Source organism: Choloepus didactylus, chromosome 10, assembly GCF_015220235.1.
Source record: "Choloepus didactylus isolate mChoDid1 chromosome 10, mChoDid1.pri, whole genome shotgun sequence".
Taxonomy (NCBI): Eukaryota; Metazoa; Chordata; class Mammalia; order Pilosa; family Megalonychidae; genus Choloepus; species Choloepus didactylus.
This window is the reverse complement of record NC_051316.1, coordinates 82,853,056-82,874,323: the sequence shown is the minus strand read 5'-3', so window position 1 is coordinate 82,874,323 and position 21,268 is coordinate 82,853,056. Positions and strand designations below refer to the sequence as shown.

General features: G+C 37.0%; 1 protein-coding gene across 13 annotated transcripts in view; it reads left to right on the top strand.

Annotated features, from left to right (window-relative positions):
- The window catches only part of UBAP2 (ubiquitin associated protein 2), a 170,989-nt gene that overhangs the window by 109,697 nt on the left and 40,024 nt on the right, over positions 1-21,268 (top strand). For 11 of the 13 annotated variants that reach the window (XM_037797090.1, XM_037797092.1, XM_037797091.1 and 8 more), the window contains one exon: positions 15,560-15,625. The exons of the other annotated variants lie outside the window; for them this stretch is intronic. In XM_037797090.1, the coding sequence (XP_037653018.1) occupies positions 15,560-15,625 (66 nt within the window). The remainder of the gene's footprint in view (positions 1-15,559; positions 15,626-21,268) is intronic. 13 annotated transcript variants of the gene reach the window in all.

The following is a 21,268-nucleotide window of genomic DNA, read 5'->3' as shown; positions in this document are numbered from 1 at the left end:
GGGTATAGTTACAGAAAGCTCTACAATCTATTTATGATATACATTAAGTAGTGAAATTATGTTCATAAAACTATAATTGAACACTTACTGAAATATAACCCCAAACATAAAATTATTACTCAATAAATTATCAAAAGGCAAACATCTATCCATGTAACATCTACCCAGGTAAAAGCAAATAAGACAGTGCTGCCAACCCAGAAGCATAAATTAATGAACTAGAAAAGAAAGGTCCTATGGAGAGGATCAAAAAAAGTTTTGTGACTATTTCAAAAGACTAATAAAATTTGTAAGGAAAAGAGAGGAAGTATAAATAATCAGTGGCAGAAATGAGAAGGGAAATATTGATATAGATTGTATAGATATTAAAAGATCATGAGACATGTCAATAAATATGCCACAATTTTGAAATTATAGTCCAACTTCATACTTCAATATAGAATAAAAATTCTTAATCAAAATATTAGAACACAGAAGCTAGTAAGACAGAAACATAGTCATGTCGAATTTATAGTTGGGATTTGAATTCATTTAACATTTAGAAATCAGTCAACTCTTAGGCATATATCCAGATGAATGGAAAATATATGCTCACACAAAATCTTTTACGGAAATCCTCATAACATTATTCACGGTAGCCAATAAGTGGAAATAACCCATTTCCATCACCTGGTGATTGAATAAACAAAAGTGATATAACCTAACCATACAATGGCATATTGTTTGACCATAAAAAGGAGTTAACATTGATACATGCTATGACATGAACAAACCTTGAACTTGAAAGCATTATGCTGAGGGAAAGAAGTCAGTCACAAAAGGCTGCATAGTGTATGATGCCATTCATATGAAATTTTCAGAATCAACAACTCCAGAGATAGAAAGTAGATTCATGGTTACAAGGGGCTGAATGGAAGGGAGTAATGGGGAGTGACTGCTAATAGGTACAGATTTTTTTTTTAAGTAATGAAAATATTCTGGAATTAAATAGTGGTGATGGTTGCTGAACTTTGTGAATATACTAAAAATCACTGAATTTTACACTTTAAAAGGGTGGGTTTTATGTTATGTGAATTATATCTCAATAAAAAAATCAGTGAGTTTTCACTCTTTAACAGAAAAAAATTGAAAATCGTATGATCATTTCATTAAGGAATAATGTGACAAAATTCCATATTCGTTCATGATAAAACAAACATAAACCAAACCAGCAAATCAGGAATAGAAGGGAATTTACTTAATCACATAAAGGATATCTACAAAACTTTGCATGAGCATTACACTTAATGGTGATGTGTTGAAAGTTTTCCCTCTGGAACAAGTTAAAGGTGCTTATTCTCTTTTTTTCACCACTCTACTGGATGTCCTAACCAGTGCAATAAGAAAAGGAAAAGAAAAGGTATAGGTTTGGAAAGGAAAAATGAACAACTCATTTTTGTAAATGATATTAAAGAATCTATAGACAAATTTTTAGAATTAATAAGGGAGTTTAACAAGGTTCTTGATACAAGTTCACTAAACAGATGTATTTTTTTCTTCATGAGAATAGCTAGGATTTATTGAGAACTTACTATGTGTGAGTTGTGAAAAGTGATTCACATGCATGAGCTCATTTAGTCTTCCCGAAGACTCTGCGAGATAAGTACAGTGATACCTGTTCAGCTGGTGAGGCAGCCAGCTCTCAAATGATGAGAGGTGAAGCCAATTTGCATGTGAATAGCTGGACCTTAGAGCTTCTTCTCTGGACCTCTAAACAGTTATATTTTTGTAAGCCATCATCAAACAAAATAGAAAAATTGATAGTAGCCACCTAAAACATCAAATAACCAGGAATAAATCTGATTACATGTAACACAGATAAAATTTCTACCTAGAAAAATAATATATAAAACATTGGGGTGATAAATGCACAACTATATGATGGTACTGTGAACAGTTGATTGTACACCATGGATGATTGTAGGTATATGAATATATCTCAGTAAAACTGAATTAAAAAAACATTATTGGAAGAAATTAAAGAAGACATAATAAATGGAAGAATACTCCATTTTTATATAATGTATCATTATTGTGAAGTTTATTTTTTTACTGACTTTGGATTTATTACTCCATGTTAGTTCATCACATTAAAATTTTCCTCTCTGAGTTTTAAAAAAAAATTAGATTTATTGTGGTTAATTTATATACAATTAAATTTGCCCTTTTTAAGGCTAAAGGTGGATGAAGTCTGACAAATGCATTTGTCAATACCATTAAAATCAATAAATTATATTTCTGTAGTAGCAAGAAACAAGTGCTAATTGAAAATTTTTAAAATTTTAAGTAAAAAAAATCAGTGCTATTTATAATGCCATAAAAATGTTAAGTGTATAGGAATAGATCTGATAAAGTATGTTGAAGATTTGTACATTGAAAATTATGGAACATGAGAAAAACAAAAGGAGACCCAAATAAAAGGGAGTTACTCATTGTTAATGACTCTATTATCAAAATGTCATTTCTCCCTAAATTAATCTTTAGGTTTAGCACAATCCCACTCAAAATCCTAGCAGACTTTTTTTTTTTTTTAATCATCATTTTATTGAGATATATTCACATACCACGCAGTCATACAAAACAAATTGTACTTTCGATTGTTTACACTACCATTACATAGTTGTACATTCATCACCTAAATCAATCCCTGACACCTTCATTAGCACACACACAAAAATAACAAGAATAATAATTAGAGTGAAAAAGAGCAATTGAAGTAAAAAAGAACACTGGGTACCTTTGTCTGTGTGTTTCCTTCCCCTACTTTTCTACACATCCATCCATAAACTAGACAAAGTGGAGTGTGGTCCTTATGGCTTTCCCAATCCCATTGTCACCCCTCATAAGCTACATTTTTATACAACTGTCTTCGAGATTCATGGGTTCTGGGTTGTAGTTTAATAGTTTCAGGTATCCACCACCAGCTACCCCAATTCTTTAGAACCTAAAAAAGGTTGTCTAAAGTGTGCGTAAGAGTGCCCACCAGAGTGATCTCTCGGCTCGTTTTGGAATCTCTCTGCCACTGAAGCTTATTTCATTTCCTTTCACATCCCCCTTTTGGTCAAGAAGATGTTCTCCATCCCGCGATGCCGGGTCTACATTCCTCCCCGGGAGTCATATTCCACGTTGCCAGGGAGATTCACTTCCCTGGGTGTCTGATCCAACGTAGGGGGGATGGCAGTGATTTCACCTTTCAAGTTGGCTTAGCCAGAGAGAGAGGGCCACATCAACCTAGCAGACTTTTTTGTACAAATTGACTTGATTCTTAAATTTTTATGGAAAAGCAAAGGAACTAGAGTAGCCAAAACAGTTTTGAAAATAAATAACAAAGTTGAAAGCCTCAAATTCCCTGATAACAAGACTTTAAAGCTACAGGAATCAAGACAGTGTGGAACTGGTGAAAGCGTAGACACATAGATCAGTGGAGCATAATGGCAAGTCTAGAAATAAACCCAAACATGAGTGGCCAGTTGCTTTTCAACAAAGGTACCAGGGCAAATCAATGTCGAATGAATGGTCTTTTCAAAAAATGATGCTTGAACAATTGGATATTCATATGTAAAAAAAATGAACCTCAACTAATACATTTTACCATATTTGAAAAATAACTCCAAGTAAGTAATAGACTTGCCTGTGAAACCTCAGCAAATTCTAATGAAAATATAGGGGAAAATCTTAATCAACCTTGGGTTAGGTGAAGATTTTTTTAGGTAGGACCCAATAAGCAGGAATCATCAAAGAAAAACTTGGTGAAATAGATTTTATCAAAATTTAAAATTGTGTTCCTCAGAAGACATTTAACAATAATGAAAAGACAAGCTATATACTGGTTTAAATTTTTATAAAACCCATACTTGGTAAAGTACCTGTATCCAGAATATATAAAGAACTGTTGCAACTCAATAATAAGCAAACAAACAACCTGATAAAACAAATGGGCTGTTAAAATTGGGAAAAAGGTTTGAACAGGTGCTTAAAGAAGATAGATGTATGGCAAATAAGCACATAAAAAGATGCTCATCATCATTAGTTATTAGGGAAGTGCAAATTAAAACTATAGTAAGTTACCACTATACATCAACTGATATAATAAGTGCTGATGAGGTTAGTAGATTACTTCCCAGGTGTGAATGCATACGTTTACCAAACTGTCCAACAATTCTTCCCCTAGGTGTTTATTGAAGAGAAATATAGACACAACTACACAAAAACCTGTACATGAGATTTACAATAGCTTGCTTCATAACCCTTACTGATTTTTAAATCAGTTGTCAAGATAAAATGTCTAATTAGTCAATTACTGCTCCCCCCCCCTTGAAAAAAAAAAACAAAAATTATTTTGAAATACCTTCAAACTTACAGGACAGTTACAAAAATAATACAAACCCCATACAGGAATTCTGGCACTCGTTTATTCCCCCAGATACCCAGATCCATCAGTTTTAACATTCTGCCATATTTGCTATATCAGTCTAGCTATCTATTATTATTCTGTTGATCCATATATCCATCCATCCATGTATGTATCTGCCTGTATATCTACTTATCAATCCATTTTCTGAACACTTGAGTATAGGTTGTATACATTATGTTCCTTTAATCCCTAATACTGCCATTTACTTTACCTAAATAAGGATGTTTACTTATGTATCCATCTGAAGTGCAGTTATAAAGTTCAGGAAATTTAACCTTGGTGTAAAGCTTACAATATATATTTCGTATTTTTCATATGTCCCAATAATGTTTTTGAACCTTCTCTCCCCCCTTGTTAGATGCCATCCAGGATCACGTGTTGACTTTGTCATTATCTCTTTAATTGCTTTTTCTTTCTTTCTTTTTCAACTGTGGGAACATAGAAACAACATCAACTTTCCTGTCTCAACCACTCCCAAGCATACCATTCAGTGGTATTAATCATATTCACTATGCTATGATACCCTCACCACCTTCCATTGCTGAAACTTTCCCATTTCCTCAAACAGAAACCCTATACCTCTGTCCCACTCATCCCCTGTCCCACTCTCCTGGCAACCTGTACTCTAGTTTCTGTCTCTGAGCTTGCATATTCTCCTATATTTTATTTGTGGTTTCCATGGGACTTAAATTTAGCTTCTTAAATCTGTAATAATCTTTGCTTTGCTACCAACTGAATTTCAGTAGCATACACAAATTATGTTCCTAAGTCCCTCTTGTCTTCTCCATCTTTATTCTCACAAATTGCATCTTTATATGTTATGATTCCAAAGCCACCAATTTCTTATTAAATTTTATCCATTTGCCTTTTGGATCCTGTAGGAAGTAAAAAGTGGATTTACAAACCAAAATACAGTAGTGCTGGCATCTTTACTCCATTTGTTACCCTTACCAGAGCTCTTTATTTTTTTATGCAGTTTTGATCTATTGTCTGTTGTCCTTTACTTTCAACCTACAGAACTCTTCTTTACCTAATCTCTTGTAGGGTATAGAACTGGTCCAGTGGTGAAGAACTCCCTCAATTCTTGTTTATCTGGGAATGTCTTAATTGCTCCCTCACTTTTGAAGGACAGTTTTGCCAGATATAGAATTCTTGGTTGGCAATTTTTTGCTCTCAGCACTTTAAATATGTCATCCCATTGCCTTCTTTCCCCCATAGTTTCTGATGAGAAATTGGCTCTTAATCTTATGGAGTCTCCCTTGTATGTGACATGTTGCTTCTCTCTTGTGGCTTACAGAATTCTCTCTTGATCTCTGGCATTTGAGTTTGATTATAGTATTCTATAGCATAGATCTACTTGGATTTATCCTGTTTGGAGTTCATTGAGGGTCTTGGATGTGTACATTTGTGTCTTTCATTAAATTTGGGAAATTTTTAGCCATTATTTCTTTGAATATTCTCTCTGCCCCTTTCTCTTTTTCTTTTCCTTTTGGGACTCCTTCAGTGTATATATTGGTACACTTGATGGTGTCCCTCAGGTTCTTCAGGCTCTGTTCCAACCTTTTCATTCATTCTTCTTTCTGCTCCTCATCCTGACTCATTTCAATTGTCTTGTCTTTGAGGTCACTGATCCTTCTGCCAGTTCGAATCTGCTAAAACCCCTTTAGGGAATTTTAAATATTTGTTACTGTGAGCTTCAGTTCCTTTTCATAATTTCCCTCTATTGATATTCTCTTTGGATTCATGTATCATTTTCTTGTCTTTCCATATTGGTTCTGTTTTGGCTGGTGGTGTCCTTCAGAGTTTAGCCCTCCTGTCAAGGAGGTCAGCCCAAGGTGAATATAAAATGTAGGGTCCTCTGAATCTTCTCTGAACCTGAGTGGAGTCTGTTTCTTGCCTTGGTCTGGTGCTTGTGCATTACCTTATGAATTCTCCTGTTAATAGGAATTAGAATGTCCCCTCTACTCCCTATGAAATAGACTTTCTCCACTTCCTGGTTGCTCTATTGTATGATTTAATGCAGGTAATCCTTTTCCCCAGGCCACTTTGACTTAATTATTTCTTAACCCTGCCTTAGCTTTCTGAAAGCTGCTGCTGCCTCCTCTACAAGTTCTGGGAGGGCAGTCCCAAGACAAGTTTCCTGGTTCAGACTTTCAAGCTTCTACCCAATAGATAGGCACCGACATACAGGCACCTTAGTAACTGGATAGGGGTTATTATGCTTTCTCCAGAACAGGGCCAGAGACACATAGTGGGTGTACAAGCTGGCTTCACACAGCAGAGGAATTGGGGGAGGGGCTATCAAGGGCACATGAGCTTTGCCTACTGTTTTTCTTTCTTTTTTTTTTTATCATCATTTTATTGAGATATATTCACATACCACGCAGTCATACAGAACAAATCGTACTTTCGATTCTTTACAGTACCATTACATAGTTGTACATTCATCACCTAAATCAATCCCTGACACCTTCATTAGCACACACACACAAATAACAAGAATAATAATTAGAGTGAAAAAGAGCAATTGAAGTAAAAAAGAACACTGGGTACCTTTGTCTGTTTGTTTCCTTCCCCTATTTTTCTACTCATCCATCCATAAACTAGACAAAGTGGAGTGTGGTACTTATGGCTTTCCCAGTCCCATTGTCACCCCTCATAAGCTACATTTTTATACAACTGTCTTCGAGGTTCATGGGTTCTGGGTTGTAGTTTGATAGTTTCAGGTATCCACCACCAGCTACCCCAATTCATTAGAACCTAAAAAGGGTTGTCTAAAGTGTGCGTAAGAGTGCCCACCAGAGTGACCTCTCGGCTCCTTTTGGAATCTCTCTGCCACTGAAGCTTATTTCATTTCCTTTCACATCCCCCTTTTGGTCAAGAAGATGTTCTCCGTCCCACGATGCCGGGTCTGCATTCCTCCCCGGGAGTCATATTCCACGTTGCCAGGGAGATTCACTCCCCTGGGTGTCTGATCCCACGTAGGGGGGAGGGCAGTGATTTCACCTTTCAAGTTGGCTTAGCCAGAGAGAGAGGGCCACATCTGAGCAACAAAGAGGCATTCAGGAGGAGACTCTTAGGCACAAATATAGGGACGCCTAGCCTCTCCTTTGCAGCAACCGTCTTCCCAAGGGTAAAACTTATGGTAGAGGGCTCAACCCATCAAACCACCAGTCCCCTATGTCTGTGGTCATGTTAGCAACCATGGAGGTGGGGTAGGCGAATACCCCTGCATTCTCCACAGGCTCCTCAAGGGGGCACTACATCTTTTTTTTTTTTTTTCCTTGTTTTTCTTTTTCCTTTTTTTTTTTTAACTTTCCCTTCTTTTTTAAATCAACTGTATGAAAAAAAAAGTTAAAAAGAAAACAAACATACAATAAAAGAACATTTCAAAGAGACCATAACAAGGGAGTAAGAAAAAGACAACTAACCTAAGATAACTGCTTAACTTCCAACATGTTCCTACTTTACCCCAAGAAAGTTACCTAATATAGCAACATTTCTGTGAACTTGTTCCTACTATATCCATCAGAAATTAACAGACCATAGTCATTTCTGGGCATCCCCAGAACGTTAAATAGCTTATCTGTTCTTCTTGGATTATTGTTCCCCCTTCCTTAATTGCTCTCTATTGCTAGTTCCCCTACATTCTACATTATAAACCATTTGTTTTACATTTTTCAAAGTTCACATTAGTGGTAGCATATAATATTTCTCTTTTTGTGCCTGGCTTATTTCGCTCAGCATTATGTCTTCAAGGTTCATCCATGTTGTCATATGTTTCACCAGATCGTTCCTTCTTACTGCCGCGTAGTATTCCATCGTGTGTATATACCACATTTTATTTATCCACTCATCTGTTGAAGGACATTTGGGTTGTTTCCATCTTTTGGCAATTGTGAGTAATGCTGCTATGAACATTGGCGTGCAGATATCTGTTCGTGTCACTGCTTTCCGATCTTCCGGGTATATACCGAGAAGTGCAATCGCTGGATCGAATGGTAGCTCTATATCTAGTTTTCTAAGGAACTGCCAGACTGACTTCCAGAGTGGCTGAACCATTATACAGTCCCACCAACAATGAATAAGAGTTCCAATTTCTCCACATCCCCTCCAGCATTTGTAGTTTCCTGTTTGTTTAATGGCAGCCATTCTAACCGGTGTTAGATGGTATCTCATTGTGGTCTTAATTTGCATCTCTCTAATAGCTAGTGAAGCTGAACATTTTTTCATGTGTTTCTTGGCCATTTGTATTTCCTCTTCAGAGAACTGTCTTTTCATATCTTTTGCCCATTTTATAATTGGGCTGTCTGTACTATTGTCATTGAGTTGTAAGATTTCTTTGTATATGCAAGATATCAGTCTTTTGTCAGATACATGGTTTCCAAAAATTTTTTCCCATTGAGTTGGCTGCCTCTTTACCTTTTTGAGAAATTCCTTTGAGGTGCAGAAACTTCTAAGCTTGAGGAGTTCCCATTTATCTATTTTCTCTTTTGTTGCTTGTGCTTTGGGTGTAAAGTGTAGGAAGTGGCCGCCTAATACAAGGTCTTGAAGATGTTTTCCTACATTATCTTCTAGGAGTTTTATGGTACTTTCTTTTATATTGAGATCTTTGGTCCATTTTGAGTTAATTTTTGTGTAGGGGGTGAGGTAGGGGTCCTCTTTCATTCTTTTGGATATGGATATCCAACTCTACCAGCCCCATTTGTTGAAAAGACCATTATGACTCAGTTCACTGACTTTGGGGGTCTTATCAAAGATCAGTCGGCCATAGATCTGAGGGTCTATCTCTGAATTCTCAATTCGATTCCATTGATCTGTATGTCTATCTTTGTGCCAGTACCATGCTGTTTTGGCAACTGTGGCTTTATAATAAGCTTCAAAGTCAGGGAGTGTAAGTCCTCCCACTTCGTTTTTCTTTTTTAGAGTGTCTTTAGCAATTCGAGGCATCTTCCCTTTCCAAATAAATTTGACAACTAGCTTTTCCAAGTCTGCAAAGTAGGTTGTTGGAATTTTGATTGGGATTGCATTGAATCTGTAGATGAGTTTGGGTAGAATTGACATCTTAATGACATTTAGCCTTCCTATCCATGAACATGGAATATTTTTCCATCTTGTAAGGTCCCCTTCTATTTCTTTTAGTAGAGTTATGTAGTTTTCTTTGTATAGGTCTTTTACATCTTTGGTTAAGTTTATTCCTAGGTACTTGATTTTTTTAGTTGCTATTGAAAATTGTATCTTTTTCTTGAGTGTCTGTTCAGTTGTTCATTTCTAGCATATAGAAACATTACTGACTTATGTGCATTAACCTTGTATCCCGCTACTTTGCTAAATTTGTTTATTAGCTCTAGTAGCTGTATCGTCGATTTCTCAGGGTTTTCTAGATATAAGATCATATCATCTGCAAACAATGACAGTTTTACTTCTTCTTTTCCAATTTGGATGCCTTTTATTTCTTTGTCTTGCCGGATTGCCCTGGCTAGCACTTCCAGCACAATGTTGAATAACAGTGGTGACAGCGGGCATCCTTGTCTTGTTCCTGATCTTAGAGGGAAGGCTTTCAGTCTCTCACCATTGAGTACTATGCTGGCTGTGGGTTTTTCATATATGCTCTTTATCATGTTGAGGAAGTTTCCTTCAATTCCTACGTTTTGAAGTGTTTTTATCGAAAAGGGATGTTGGATTTTGTCAAATGCTTTTTCAGCATCTATTGAGATGATCAATTGATTTTTCCCTTTCGAGTTTTTAATGTGTTGTAATACATTGATTGTTTTTCTTATGTTGAACCATCCTTGCATGCCTGGAATGAACCCCACTTGGTCATGGTGTATGATTTTTTTAATGTGTCTTTGGATTCGATTTGCAAGTATTTTGTTGAGGATTTTTGCATCTATATTCATTAGGGAGATTGGCCGTTAGTTTTCCTTTTTTGTAGCATCTTTGCCTGGTTTTGGTATTAGATTGATGTTAGCTTCATAAAATGAGTTAGGTAGTGTTCCATTTTCTTCAATGTTTTGAAAGAGTTTGAGTAAGATTGGTATCAGTTCTTTCTGGAAAGTTTGGTAGAATTCCCCTGTGAAGCCATCTGGCCCTGGGCATTTATTTGTGGGAAGATTTTTGATGACTGATTGGATCTCTTTGCTTGTGATGGGTTGGTTGAGGTCTTCTATTTCTTCTCTGGTCAGTCTAGGTTGTTCATATGTTTCCAGGAAATTGTCCATTTCTTCTACATTATCCAGTTTGTTGCCATACAGTTGTTCATAATATCCTCTTATAATTTTTTTAATTTCTTCAGGATCTGCAGTTATGTCACCTTTTTCATTCATGATTTTGTTTATATGGGTCTTCTCTCTTTTTGATTTTGTCAGTCTAGCTAGGGGCTTGTCAATCTTGTTGATCTTCTCAAAGAACCAACTTTTGGTGATATTTATCCTCTCTATTGTTTTTTTGTTCTCTATGTCATTTATTTCTGCTTTAATCCTTGTTATTTCTTTTCTTCTACTTGGTTTAGGATTGGTTTGCTGTTCATTTTCTAGTTTCTTCAGTTGATCCATTTGTTCTTTGATTTTGGCTCTTTCTTCCTTTTTAATATATGCGTTTAGTGCTATAAATTTCCCCCTTAGCACTGCTTTTGCTGCATCCCATAGGTTTTGGTATGTTGTGTTCTCATTTTCATTCGTCTCTATATATTTAGCAATTTCTCTTGGTATTTCTTCTTTAACCCACTGATTGTTTAGGAGTGTGTTGTTTAACCTCCAGGTATTTGTGTATTTTCTAAGTCTCTGATGGTTATTGACTTCTAATTGTATTCCATTGTGGTCAGAGAATGTGCTTTGAATAATTTCAATCTTTTTAAATTTATTGAGGCTTGTTTTATGTCCCAGCATATGATCTATTCTGGAGAAAGTTCCGTGAGCACTAGAAAAGTATGTGTATCCTGGTGATTTGGGATGTAATGTCCTGTATATGTCTGTTAAATCTAATTCATTTATCAGATTGTTTAGGTTTTCAGTTTCCTTATTGGTCTTCTGTCTGGTTGATCTATCTATAGGAGAGAGTGATGTGTTGAAGTCTCCCACAATTATTGTGGAAACATCAATTGCTTCCTTTAGTTTTGCCAGTGTTTCTCTCATGTATTTTGTGGCACCTTGATTGGGTGCATAGACATTTACGATTGTTATTTCTTCTTGCTGAATTGCCCCTTTTATTAGTATGTAGTGGCCTTCTTTGTCTCTCAAAACATCCCTGCATTTGAAGTCTATTTTATCTGAGATTAATATTGCTACACCTGCTTTCTTTTGGCTGTAGCTTGCATGAAATATTTTTTTCCATCCTTTCACTTTCAGTTTCTTTGTGTCCCTGTGTCTAAGATGAGTCTCTTGTATGCAACATATTGATGGTTCATTTTTTTTTATCCATTCTGCGAATCTATATCTTTTAATTGGGGAGTTTATTCCATTTACATTCAGTGTTATAACCGTGAAGGCATTTCTTGAATCGGCCATCTTATCCTTTGGTTTATGTTTGCCATATTTTTCCCTCTCTCTATTAATTTCCTTTATTGTACCCATACCGAATCTCTTTAGTACTGAACCTTTCTCCAAGTCTCTCTGTCCTGTCTTTGTTTCTCTGTCTGTAGGGCTCCCTTTAGTATCTCCAGTAGGGCAGGTCTCTTGTTAGCAAATTCTCTCAGCATTTGTTTGTTTGTGAAAAATTTAAGCTCTCCCTCAAATTTGAAGCCTCCATGGTGGCTGCTGAGTAGTCACTACTCAGTCTTATGCTGTTTCCTTTGTATGTGGTGAATTGCTTTTCTCTTGCTGCTTTCAGAACTTGCTCCTTCTCTTCTGTGTTTGACAGTGTGATCAGTATATGTCTCGGAGTGGGTTTATTTGGATTTATTCTATTTGGAGTTCGCTGAGCATTTATGATTTGTGTATTTATGTTGTTTAGAAGATTTGGGAAGTTTTCCCCAACAATTTCTTTGAATACTCTTCCTAGACCTTTACCTTTTTCTTCCCCTTCTGGGACACCAATGAGTCTTATATTCGGACGTTTCATATTATCTATCATATCCCTGAGGTCCATTTCGATTTTTTCAATTTTTTTCCCCATTCTTTCTTTTATGCTTTCATTTTCCATTCTGTCATCTTCCAGGTCACTGATTCGTTGTTCAACTTCCTCTAGTCTTGTACTATGAGTGTCCAGAATCTTTTCAATTTGGTCAACAGTTTCTTTAATTTCCATAAGATCATCCATTTTTTTATTTAGTCTTGCAATGTCTTCTTTATGCTCTTCTAGAGTCTTCTTGATTTCCTTCATATCCCGTCCTATGGTCTCATTGTTCATCTTTAGTTCTTTGAGTAGCTGCTCTAGGTGCTGTGTCTCTTCTGGTCTTTTGATTTGGGTGCTCAGGCTTGGGTTATCCATATCGTCTGGTTTTTTCATATGCTTTATAATTTTCTGTTGTTTTTGGCCTCGTGGCATTTGCTGAACTTGATAGGGTTCTTTTAGGGTTTGTAGACCTATTGAAGTCCTTATCTCTAAATTAGCAGATCTACAGCTTCGTGGAGTACACTTTCTTTAACTAACCAGCAGGTGGCGTCCACGAGCCACCTGTTCTCCACAAGCCAGTTCTCCCCTGCTTAGCCTTTTTGGTGAGTGGGGGAGTGAGTCTTGTGGGGCCCAATTGGTGTACCAAGCTTGCGTGTGTAGTTGGTGTTGCCTGCCCTGTATGTGGGGCGTGTTTCTGGGCAGTCGGGGAGGGGTGGTGGCCCTAACAATCAAATCTCCCTGGTGATCCTAGAGTTTTAAAGCTGCTGCAATAGTCTAATCCTTCAGTTCAGTCCTGCCACAGTTTGTCTCTGCCACTGACCCACTAGTCCTTGGTATTGGCGTATGGCTCCTGAGACTTGCAAGTGGGCCCCTCTTCCAGGCTGTGCACCCCGGGTCCTCTGTTGAGGGATGACTGTGCTATGTCACAGGTGAGTGCCGTCCCCCCAGGGAAGTTCTGGGCTGCTGGGCTGTGTAGGGAGGCTCCCAGTCTGCTCAAATGATGGCTGAATGGGGCTTTGTTAATTCACACTGCTCCACCTTCCCAACTCTGGGACAATCAGCTGAAGTTGCAGGGAAGGCTAATGTCCACGCCCAGTTTTGTGGTGTGTGCCTGTTATTTGAAGCACTTCCGTCACACTGGGTTGTCTGGGGCAGCTCTGGGCTATGGGGCTGGCGATGGGCAGGAGTGTTTCTTGTCCACCAGGATGGTGGTTGTGAGCGGACACCCCCCTTTTCTTGGGAAGTTGTGGTGTTTAGTGAATTTTCTCAGCCACTGGATTATTGCCTTTTGTCTCAGAGCTCTCTTAGTTCTGCTCTTGACTTGACGTGCCCAAATTGCAATTCTTTGAAGCTTTCTGTATTGGGCTTCTTAGAGTAATTGTTTTAGAAAAAGAAAAAAGGATTGAAAAAAAAAAAAAAAAAAAGGGCCCTCCTCAGTGATCTAATGGGTTATTGAAATGCTAACAGACAAAGCAGCCAGGGCCATTAAGGAAAGGTCCACAGGGCAGAGAGATCAGCTTTTCTTCGGGATTTGCATATGCGCCTCAAGGCCTGAGCTCCGCCCTTCCCCTTTCTGTGTTCACCAGGACTCCAAAAATCCTCTGCTTTTATTTTGGAGTTTTTCGTGTTGTTTTTTTTTCTATGCCTGTCTCCTCTCTGCTGGGCTGGCTGCTCTCAGATTCTCTGGTGTCTGGTCTCAGTCTATCTGTGGTTGGAGTTTGGATCAGTAGAATGAGTTTCTGATAAGGGCTGCCACTGCAGTTCTCCCTTCTCCTTCCCGGAGCTGACAGCCCCTCCTCCCACGGGACTGAGCCTGGCAGGGAGGGGCGCGGGTCCCCTGGCCGCAAAAACTTACAGATTTCGCTGATCTCAGCAGTTCGACATTTTCATGAGCGTTGTATGAAGTATGCCCAAAGACAGATTGGTCTGTGGTGTCCAGTCCACACAGTTCCTGGCTTTCTATCTACTTTCCTGGAGGAGTAACTAAAACATACAGCTCACCAGTCTGCCATCTTGCCCCGCCTCTCGCCTACTGTTTTTCAAGCTGTATTTTCTTGATACATAACTCATCCACTTTCTGCAACCATTTAACTGTTTTTTGGAGTTTTCAGGAAGATGGCTTTGTCAGGTTTTGCTAGTTGTTCAAAGATTCTGTTAGGGAACAGTACCATGGAGCGTCTTACAATGCCATCTTGATTGAACAGAAGTTCCATATCACTTTAAGTGATTTGGCTCTCGCTCTGTTATTATAGTGCTTTAATTGTTTTCTGGATCTTTGAGAAAGATAGTAAAAAACAGTGCTTTAACTGTTTTCTGGATCTTTGAGAAATATATTCAAAAAATAACTCCAAGTAAATAATAGACTTGCATGTGAAACCTGAGCAAATTCTAATGAATTTGCGAATTCTTACTGGTTATTCATAGCCTCTTGAGAGGATGGAGCCCTTAACGTGTCTCACTGTGCCATCTTGATACAGTTCCCCCTTCTTCTTTTTCCTCCTCATTTAGAGTAGAAGATTCTTTGTTAGGAAACATTTAGATAAACAAAATATGTTTGTTGCAAAATAGAGTTAAAGGGTGTCATCAGTTATTGACTGTTGCTTGTTTCTCTAGAGGCTTCACACAGTGGTATTGTTGATATTACAGAGTTGAGTCTGGTCCTCACCCTTGAAGGCTCAGAAGCCTGAGTTTTGGCAGTTTAGTAATTGTAAATTCATTTCTTAGAGTTATATTCACATTAGCCAAACTAGTCAGAATGCAAAGTTATAAATTTACTCCCCAAAATAGAACTGTCATACAGATTGGTATGCTGTCTTTGACAGCTGTGAAAAGAACCTGATGAACATGGGAATGAGAACAAGAATAGTTGATGTAACTTGAATAATGTACTTAGGGCTGCTGGGCTAGTAAGATTCATAGCTCGGGACATTTCTCTCTCCTTGGACCAGTAGCACAGCATATATACTTAGCTTTAACTCTGAGTTTTATATGCTGACCAGCTTCTCTTCTGATTCTTGCCTCTGTTAAAACCTTCCATTTTACATTGATCCACAGAACTGGCATCAAACGCTGACAGTGTAGCTCAGAATCTGCCAAACATAAGTTCTTATGGACTTAAAGGTATGAATGTTTTATTTTAAAAATTCACTTAATTAGTTTTCATAAAATGTTTACAATATCTACCATTTTTTTCAAAGGTAAAAAGTCACTAGATAATGTCTCTGAATTATATCCTTATTGCCACTTGATAAAACAGAAGTCATCAGTGTTTGCTTATGAAAGTGTTTTTTATATTGTCTTTTAAGGAGCCATAAAATTTTGCATTGTTGTTTTTCTTTTTCCCAAGTGGCCTTTTTTTTTTTTTTTAACACATTCTTCTCAAATTTGTTGTTTTAAACTGAAAATAATGTAATTGATATTTTCCCATATGTTTGGAGTATAGTTCTATAGATCTGATATTCAGTACTATAGATCAGATTCTTACTCTAAGATTTTAATTTTCTAAAACATGAATAGGATCTGAGTTTCTCTGCTATGTCTTATGTCTTATATTTTTTATAGCTTATGTAGTATTTTGGAGGAGATACTGCAGTAGCTTATCTTGGCTCCTGACATGGGACTGTTCCCCTTTATTGCCTGACACACCGTTCTGTCATGATGTACCTCTCCTTGTAACCATTTTTCTTGGCCTGTTTTTCCTGCAGGCTACAGACTATGTCCTGTGCTGTTTTTGTTGTTGTTTGTTTGTTTGTTTTGTTTTGTTTTTTTAAATTCAGTTTTATTGAGATATAGTCACATATAATACAGTCATCTGTGGTATACAGTCAACTGTTCACGGTACCATTGTATAGTTGTGCATTCATCACTCCAATCTATTTTTGGACATTTTCCTTACACCAGAAAGAATAAAAGTAAGAATAAAAAATAAAGGTAAAAAAGAACACCCTATGTTTCATTTATTTTTTGTCCTCATTTTTCTACTCATCCATCTATACATCGGATAAAGGGAATATGATCCACAAAGTTTTCACAATCACACTGTCACCCCCAATAAGCTACATAGTTATACAATTGTCTTCAAGAGTCAAGGCTACTGGGTTGTAGTTTGATAGTTTCAGATATTTACTTCTGGCTATTCCAATACACTAAGACCTAAAAAGGGATATCTATACAGTGCATAAGAATGCCCACCAGAGTGATCTCTTGACTCCAATTGAAATCTCTTAACCACTGAAACTTTATTTTGTTTCATTTCACTTCCTCTTTTGGTCAAGAAGATGTTCTCAATCCCACAATTCCGGGTCCAAGCTCGCCCCAGGAGTCATGTCCTGCGTTGCAAGGGAGATTTACACCCCTGGGCGTTAGGTTCCACATTGGGGGGAGGGCAGTGAGTTCACCTGCTGAGTTGGCTTATCTAGAGAGAGAGGGCCACATCTGAGCAACAAAGGTACTCGGGGGGACTCTTAGGCACAATTAAAGGTAGACTTAGCCTCTCTTTTGCAGTAATAAGTTTCATAGGGGCAAGCCCCAAGATAGAGGACTCGCCTTTGCCAGTTTTTAAATGTACTTAGATTCTTGCCCTGTTGTACATGTCCAAATTGGTGTTCCAGTTATTTTAAAATTACTCCTCTAAGTGACAGACAAGTCTCCTTATGTAACATTTATAAGTGTGGTTTAAACTTTAAAATAGTTATACTATTTTATTTATAGATCTTTGTAATGCCATATCGATGTTTTTCTCCCTTTTTTATACCCGTCTCTTCAGATCTTTCCCAGCTAGCCTTCAAGGTTTTTGCTGTACTTCATCTCTGCTATACAGATTTCCATTACCATTCAAGCTTTCATTAATTTCTTCTTCCTCCAGATTTTCAATGTAATAATCTCCATTTAATCACATACCATCTTGGTCACAGCCCCAATTTTTAATTTTCTTTCCACTTACATAGGACTTTGGTACTATATGTATATACCTAGCATCATACCTAACATGTAGGCTTTCAATTCAGTAACTGTTGGTTGATGAATGATGGTGAAGGGTTCTTAAGAAAAATTCTACCATAAATTGTTTGCTAGTAGTATAATCTTAGATGCTTCAAAGGTGAAAATTTTAGGAATAATTTTTATGGCTTTGATTGGTTTCTCTTTAGAATGTTAACAAAACTGCTTATGCCAAATGTTAGATTTTGCATAGAAGCTCTCAACCTTTAAGTTGGAGCACTAGCTCCTATGATGAATATGGCATGATCGTAGGGTAGAGTGTATGAGGTACATCTGTGGCAGCAAGAACACGATGAACTGATTGTCTTTGGCATGAGTTCAGTTGTGAGCTATTAAAAATTCTACATATTCTTAGAGAAGAGACTGATAGGAAATATATTAAAAGATTGGTGATTATGTATTAATACTTGAAAGAGAGTCACATTGTAGAAGGATAAGAGTTGGAGGGTAAGTGGATGACTTGCCTTGGACTCATTTAGCTTGGGTTATAGTGTGTTTCTCTCAGAGGCCTGTGCAGAATTCTGGAGAATAAGCTTCCAGTACTGATTTTGAACACAGAGGGACAAATGGCAATTTGCATTACCATTAATCTATTACTTCTTTCTACCTTTGTTTACGAAAATATTTTATTTCAAAGAGATGTTATGGAGCTAATAAATTCATGTTTTTTTAATGACATTTCTGGAGGTTATGGAAACAATTTAAAGGTGTGATGTGAACCAGCACAAAGGGTCAGCCTGCCAAATCAAATAGTGAAATATTTTTTAATAACAAGCCTTATTACTATTTCCAGGATGCATGACATCTGGAGGCACAGAAGAAGCAGGGAGAGGTCTGGGATCTTTGGTGCTGTTCTCCTGATCCATCCTTCCTATAATGCATACATTTCTGATCCAGGGGACTAGATGAGGTCTGTCTCTAAATGAGGTGCATAGGTTTCTCACAGCACGGAGAGTTTTCAATTTTGAAACATATTCCATTTCATATATAAAAGCATAGCTTACATGGTCTTTTATGGGGAAGCATGCTCCATCCTGATAAAGCGTTACATAGATAAAGACTCTTCCTGATCAGTTTAATTATGAGGAGGTTGGTTATTACATTAACATGTTTTCAGGCAGGTTAGACCTGGTTATCTGCCTTCTGTTTTTATCGGGGATGCATTCCCCCAACTTCAGGAAAGAAAAGGATTTGCAGTTGAGATGCTTAACTCCTCTTTTCCCTTTGAGGAAACCAAAGAACATCCATAGTCCCACTTCCCAGGATGGTTAGGTTAATATCTTGGTGTATTTCCTTTTAAACAATTTTGTCTTAGTATATTTATGTGCATGTTTTAAAGTAATGGGCCTGTACTTAAACAATCTCTCGGTACTAAATCAGGGTATTTGAACAACAATGCTTATTTTTTTAAGTGCCTAAACATTTTAGGGGTAATTATTTTGTAAGAACTACTCTAAGCACCAGGTTGGTTATACAGCAGGACTAATGTTCAGCTTTGCTGGACACCTATTAGGAAACCATACAGTGGAGCTAGTATCTTTAAAAAAAGGTGGTTTATGTAAGTTTGATAATTCAGTGATCCTCCTGAAATAGGATCAAAGGCAAACCTGTCTTAAATTGAATTTAGTTTGGTTTTGAATTATATAGAATTTTGTTCTGTTTTAAATCATATGTATCATTAGGAATTATCCTATTGTTAAATTTGTATATTTGTGCTGTGTCCACGTTTTCTTACTCAGGGAAGAATTGCTTTGATATGATCTGTAGAGTGAATTGCATTAACAGAATTTTGCTTATTTTTTTTTTTAATTGTTGACACTTTTTATTAGTGTGATATCTTTGTTACAATTGACGAAAAAATATTGAAATAGTACTGTTAACTACGGTCTAGTTTACATTAGGTATATTTTTCCCTGTATGGCACCCTATTATTATTAAAGCCTTGTAATAGTGTCATACATATGCTATAATTCATGAGAGAACATTCTCATACTTGTACTGTTAACCTCAGTTCATGGTCCACCACAGGGTTCACTGTGTTATACAGTCCTATGTTTTATCTTCTAACTTTCGTTTTAGTAACATACATGACCCAAAACTTCCCCTTTCAACCACATTCACATATATAGTTCAGTGCTGTTAGACTCACAGTAATGTGCTATCATCACCACCATCCATTTCCAAACTATTATAATGAACCTAAATAGAAATTCTGTACAAATTAAGTGTCCCTCCCCATTCTCTACCCCAGTCTATCCCCTGGTAACTTGTATTTTAGATTCTAATGCAGTGAATTTGCTTATTATAATTAGTTCACATCAGTGAGATCATACAATATTTGTTCTTTTATGTCTGCCTTATTTCACTCAGCATAATATCCTCTGGGTTCACCATGTTGTCGTATGCATCAGGGCTTCATTCCTTTTTACAGCTGAATAATAATCACGTGTATATACTACCTTTTTATTCATTCATCAGTTGATTGACACTTGGGTTGCTCCTATCTTCTGACAGTTGTGAATAATGCTGCTATGAACATCAGCATGCAAATAGCTTTTCAAGTCTCTGCTTTCAGTTTTTCTGGGTATATACCTAGTAGTGGGATTGCCAAGTCATATGGTAATTCTATACTTAGCTTCCTGAGGAACTGCCACACTGTCTTCACAGTGACTGTACCATTTTACAATCCCACAGGCAATGAATGTGTGTTCCTATTTCTCCATGTCCTCCCCAACACTTGTAACTTTTGTTTGTTTAATCATAGCCATTCCAGTGGGTGTGAAATGATATCTTGTGGTTTTGATTTGCATTACCCTAATAGCTAGTGATGTTGGGCATCTTTTCATGTGTTTTTTAGCCATTTGTACATCCTCTTTGGAGAAATATCTATTTGAGTCTTTTGCCTGTTTTTAAATTGGGTTGTCTTTTCAATTTTGGGTTGCAGGATTTCATTATACACTCTGGATACTAAACCTTTATCGGGTATGTGGTTTCCAAATATTTTCTCCCGTTAACTAGGCAGTCTCTTCACTTTTGTGACAAAGTCCTTTGAAGTTTTTAATTTTGAGGAGGTCCCATTTATCTATTTTTTCTTTTGTTGCTTGTACTTTGGGTATAAAGTCAAAGAAACCATTGTCCATCTCAAGATCCTGAAAATGCTTCCCTACATTTTCTTCTAGGCGTTTTCTGGTCCTAGGTCTTATATTAAAGTCTTTGGTCCATTTTGTGTTAATTTCTCTATATGGTATCAGATAGGGGTCCTCTTTCATTCTTTGCATTTGGATATCCAGTTCTCCCAGCACCATTTGTTGAAGAGACTGTTCTTTCCCAATTATGTGGACTTGGAAGCCTTGTCAAAAATCAGTTGGTCATAGGTGTGAGGATCTGTTTTTGAACTCTCAATTCAATTCCGTTGGTCAGTATCTCTATCCTTGTTCAGAAGCACGATGTTTTTACCACTAGCTTTGTAATATGCTTTAAAGTCATGAATTGTGAGTTCTCCAATTTTGTTCTTCATTTTCAAGATGTTTTTGGCTATTTGGGGCTCTTTAGCCTTCCAAATAAATTTGATAATTGGCTTTTCCATTTCTACAAAGTTGGCTATTGGAATTTTGGTTGGGATAGTGTTGACTCCATAAATCAATTTGGGTAGAATTGATATCTTAACAATATTTAGTCTTCTAATCCATAAATGTAGAATATCCTTCCATTTATTTAGGTGTTCTTGCCTTGATTTTTGAGACATGACTTTGAGTTTATGTGGGT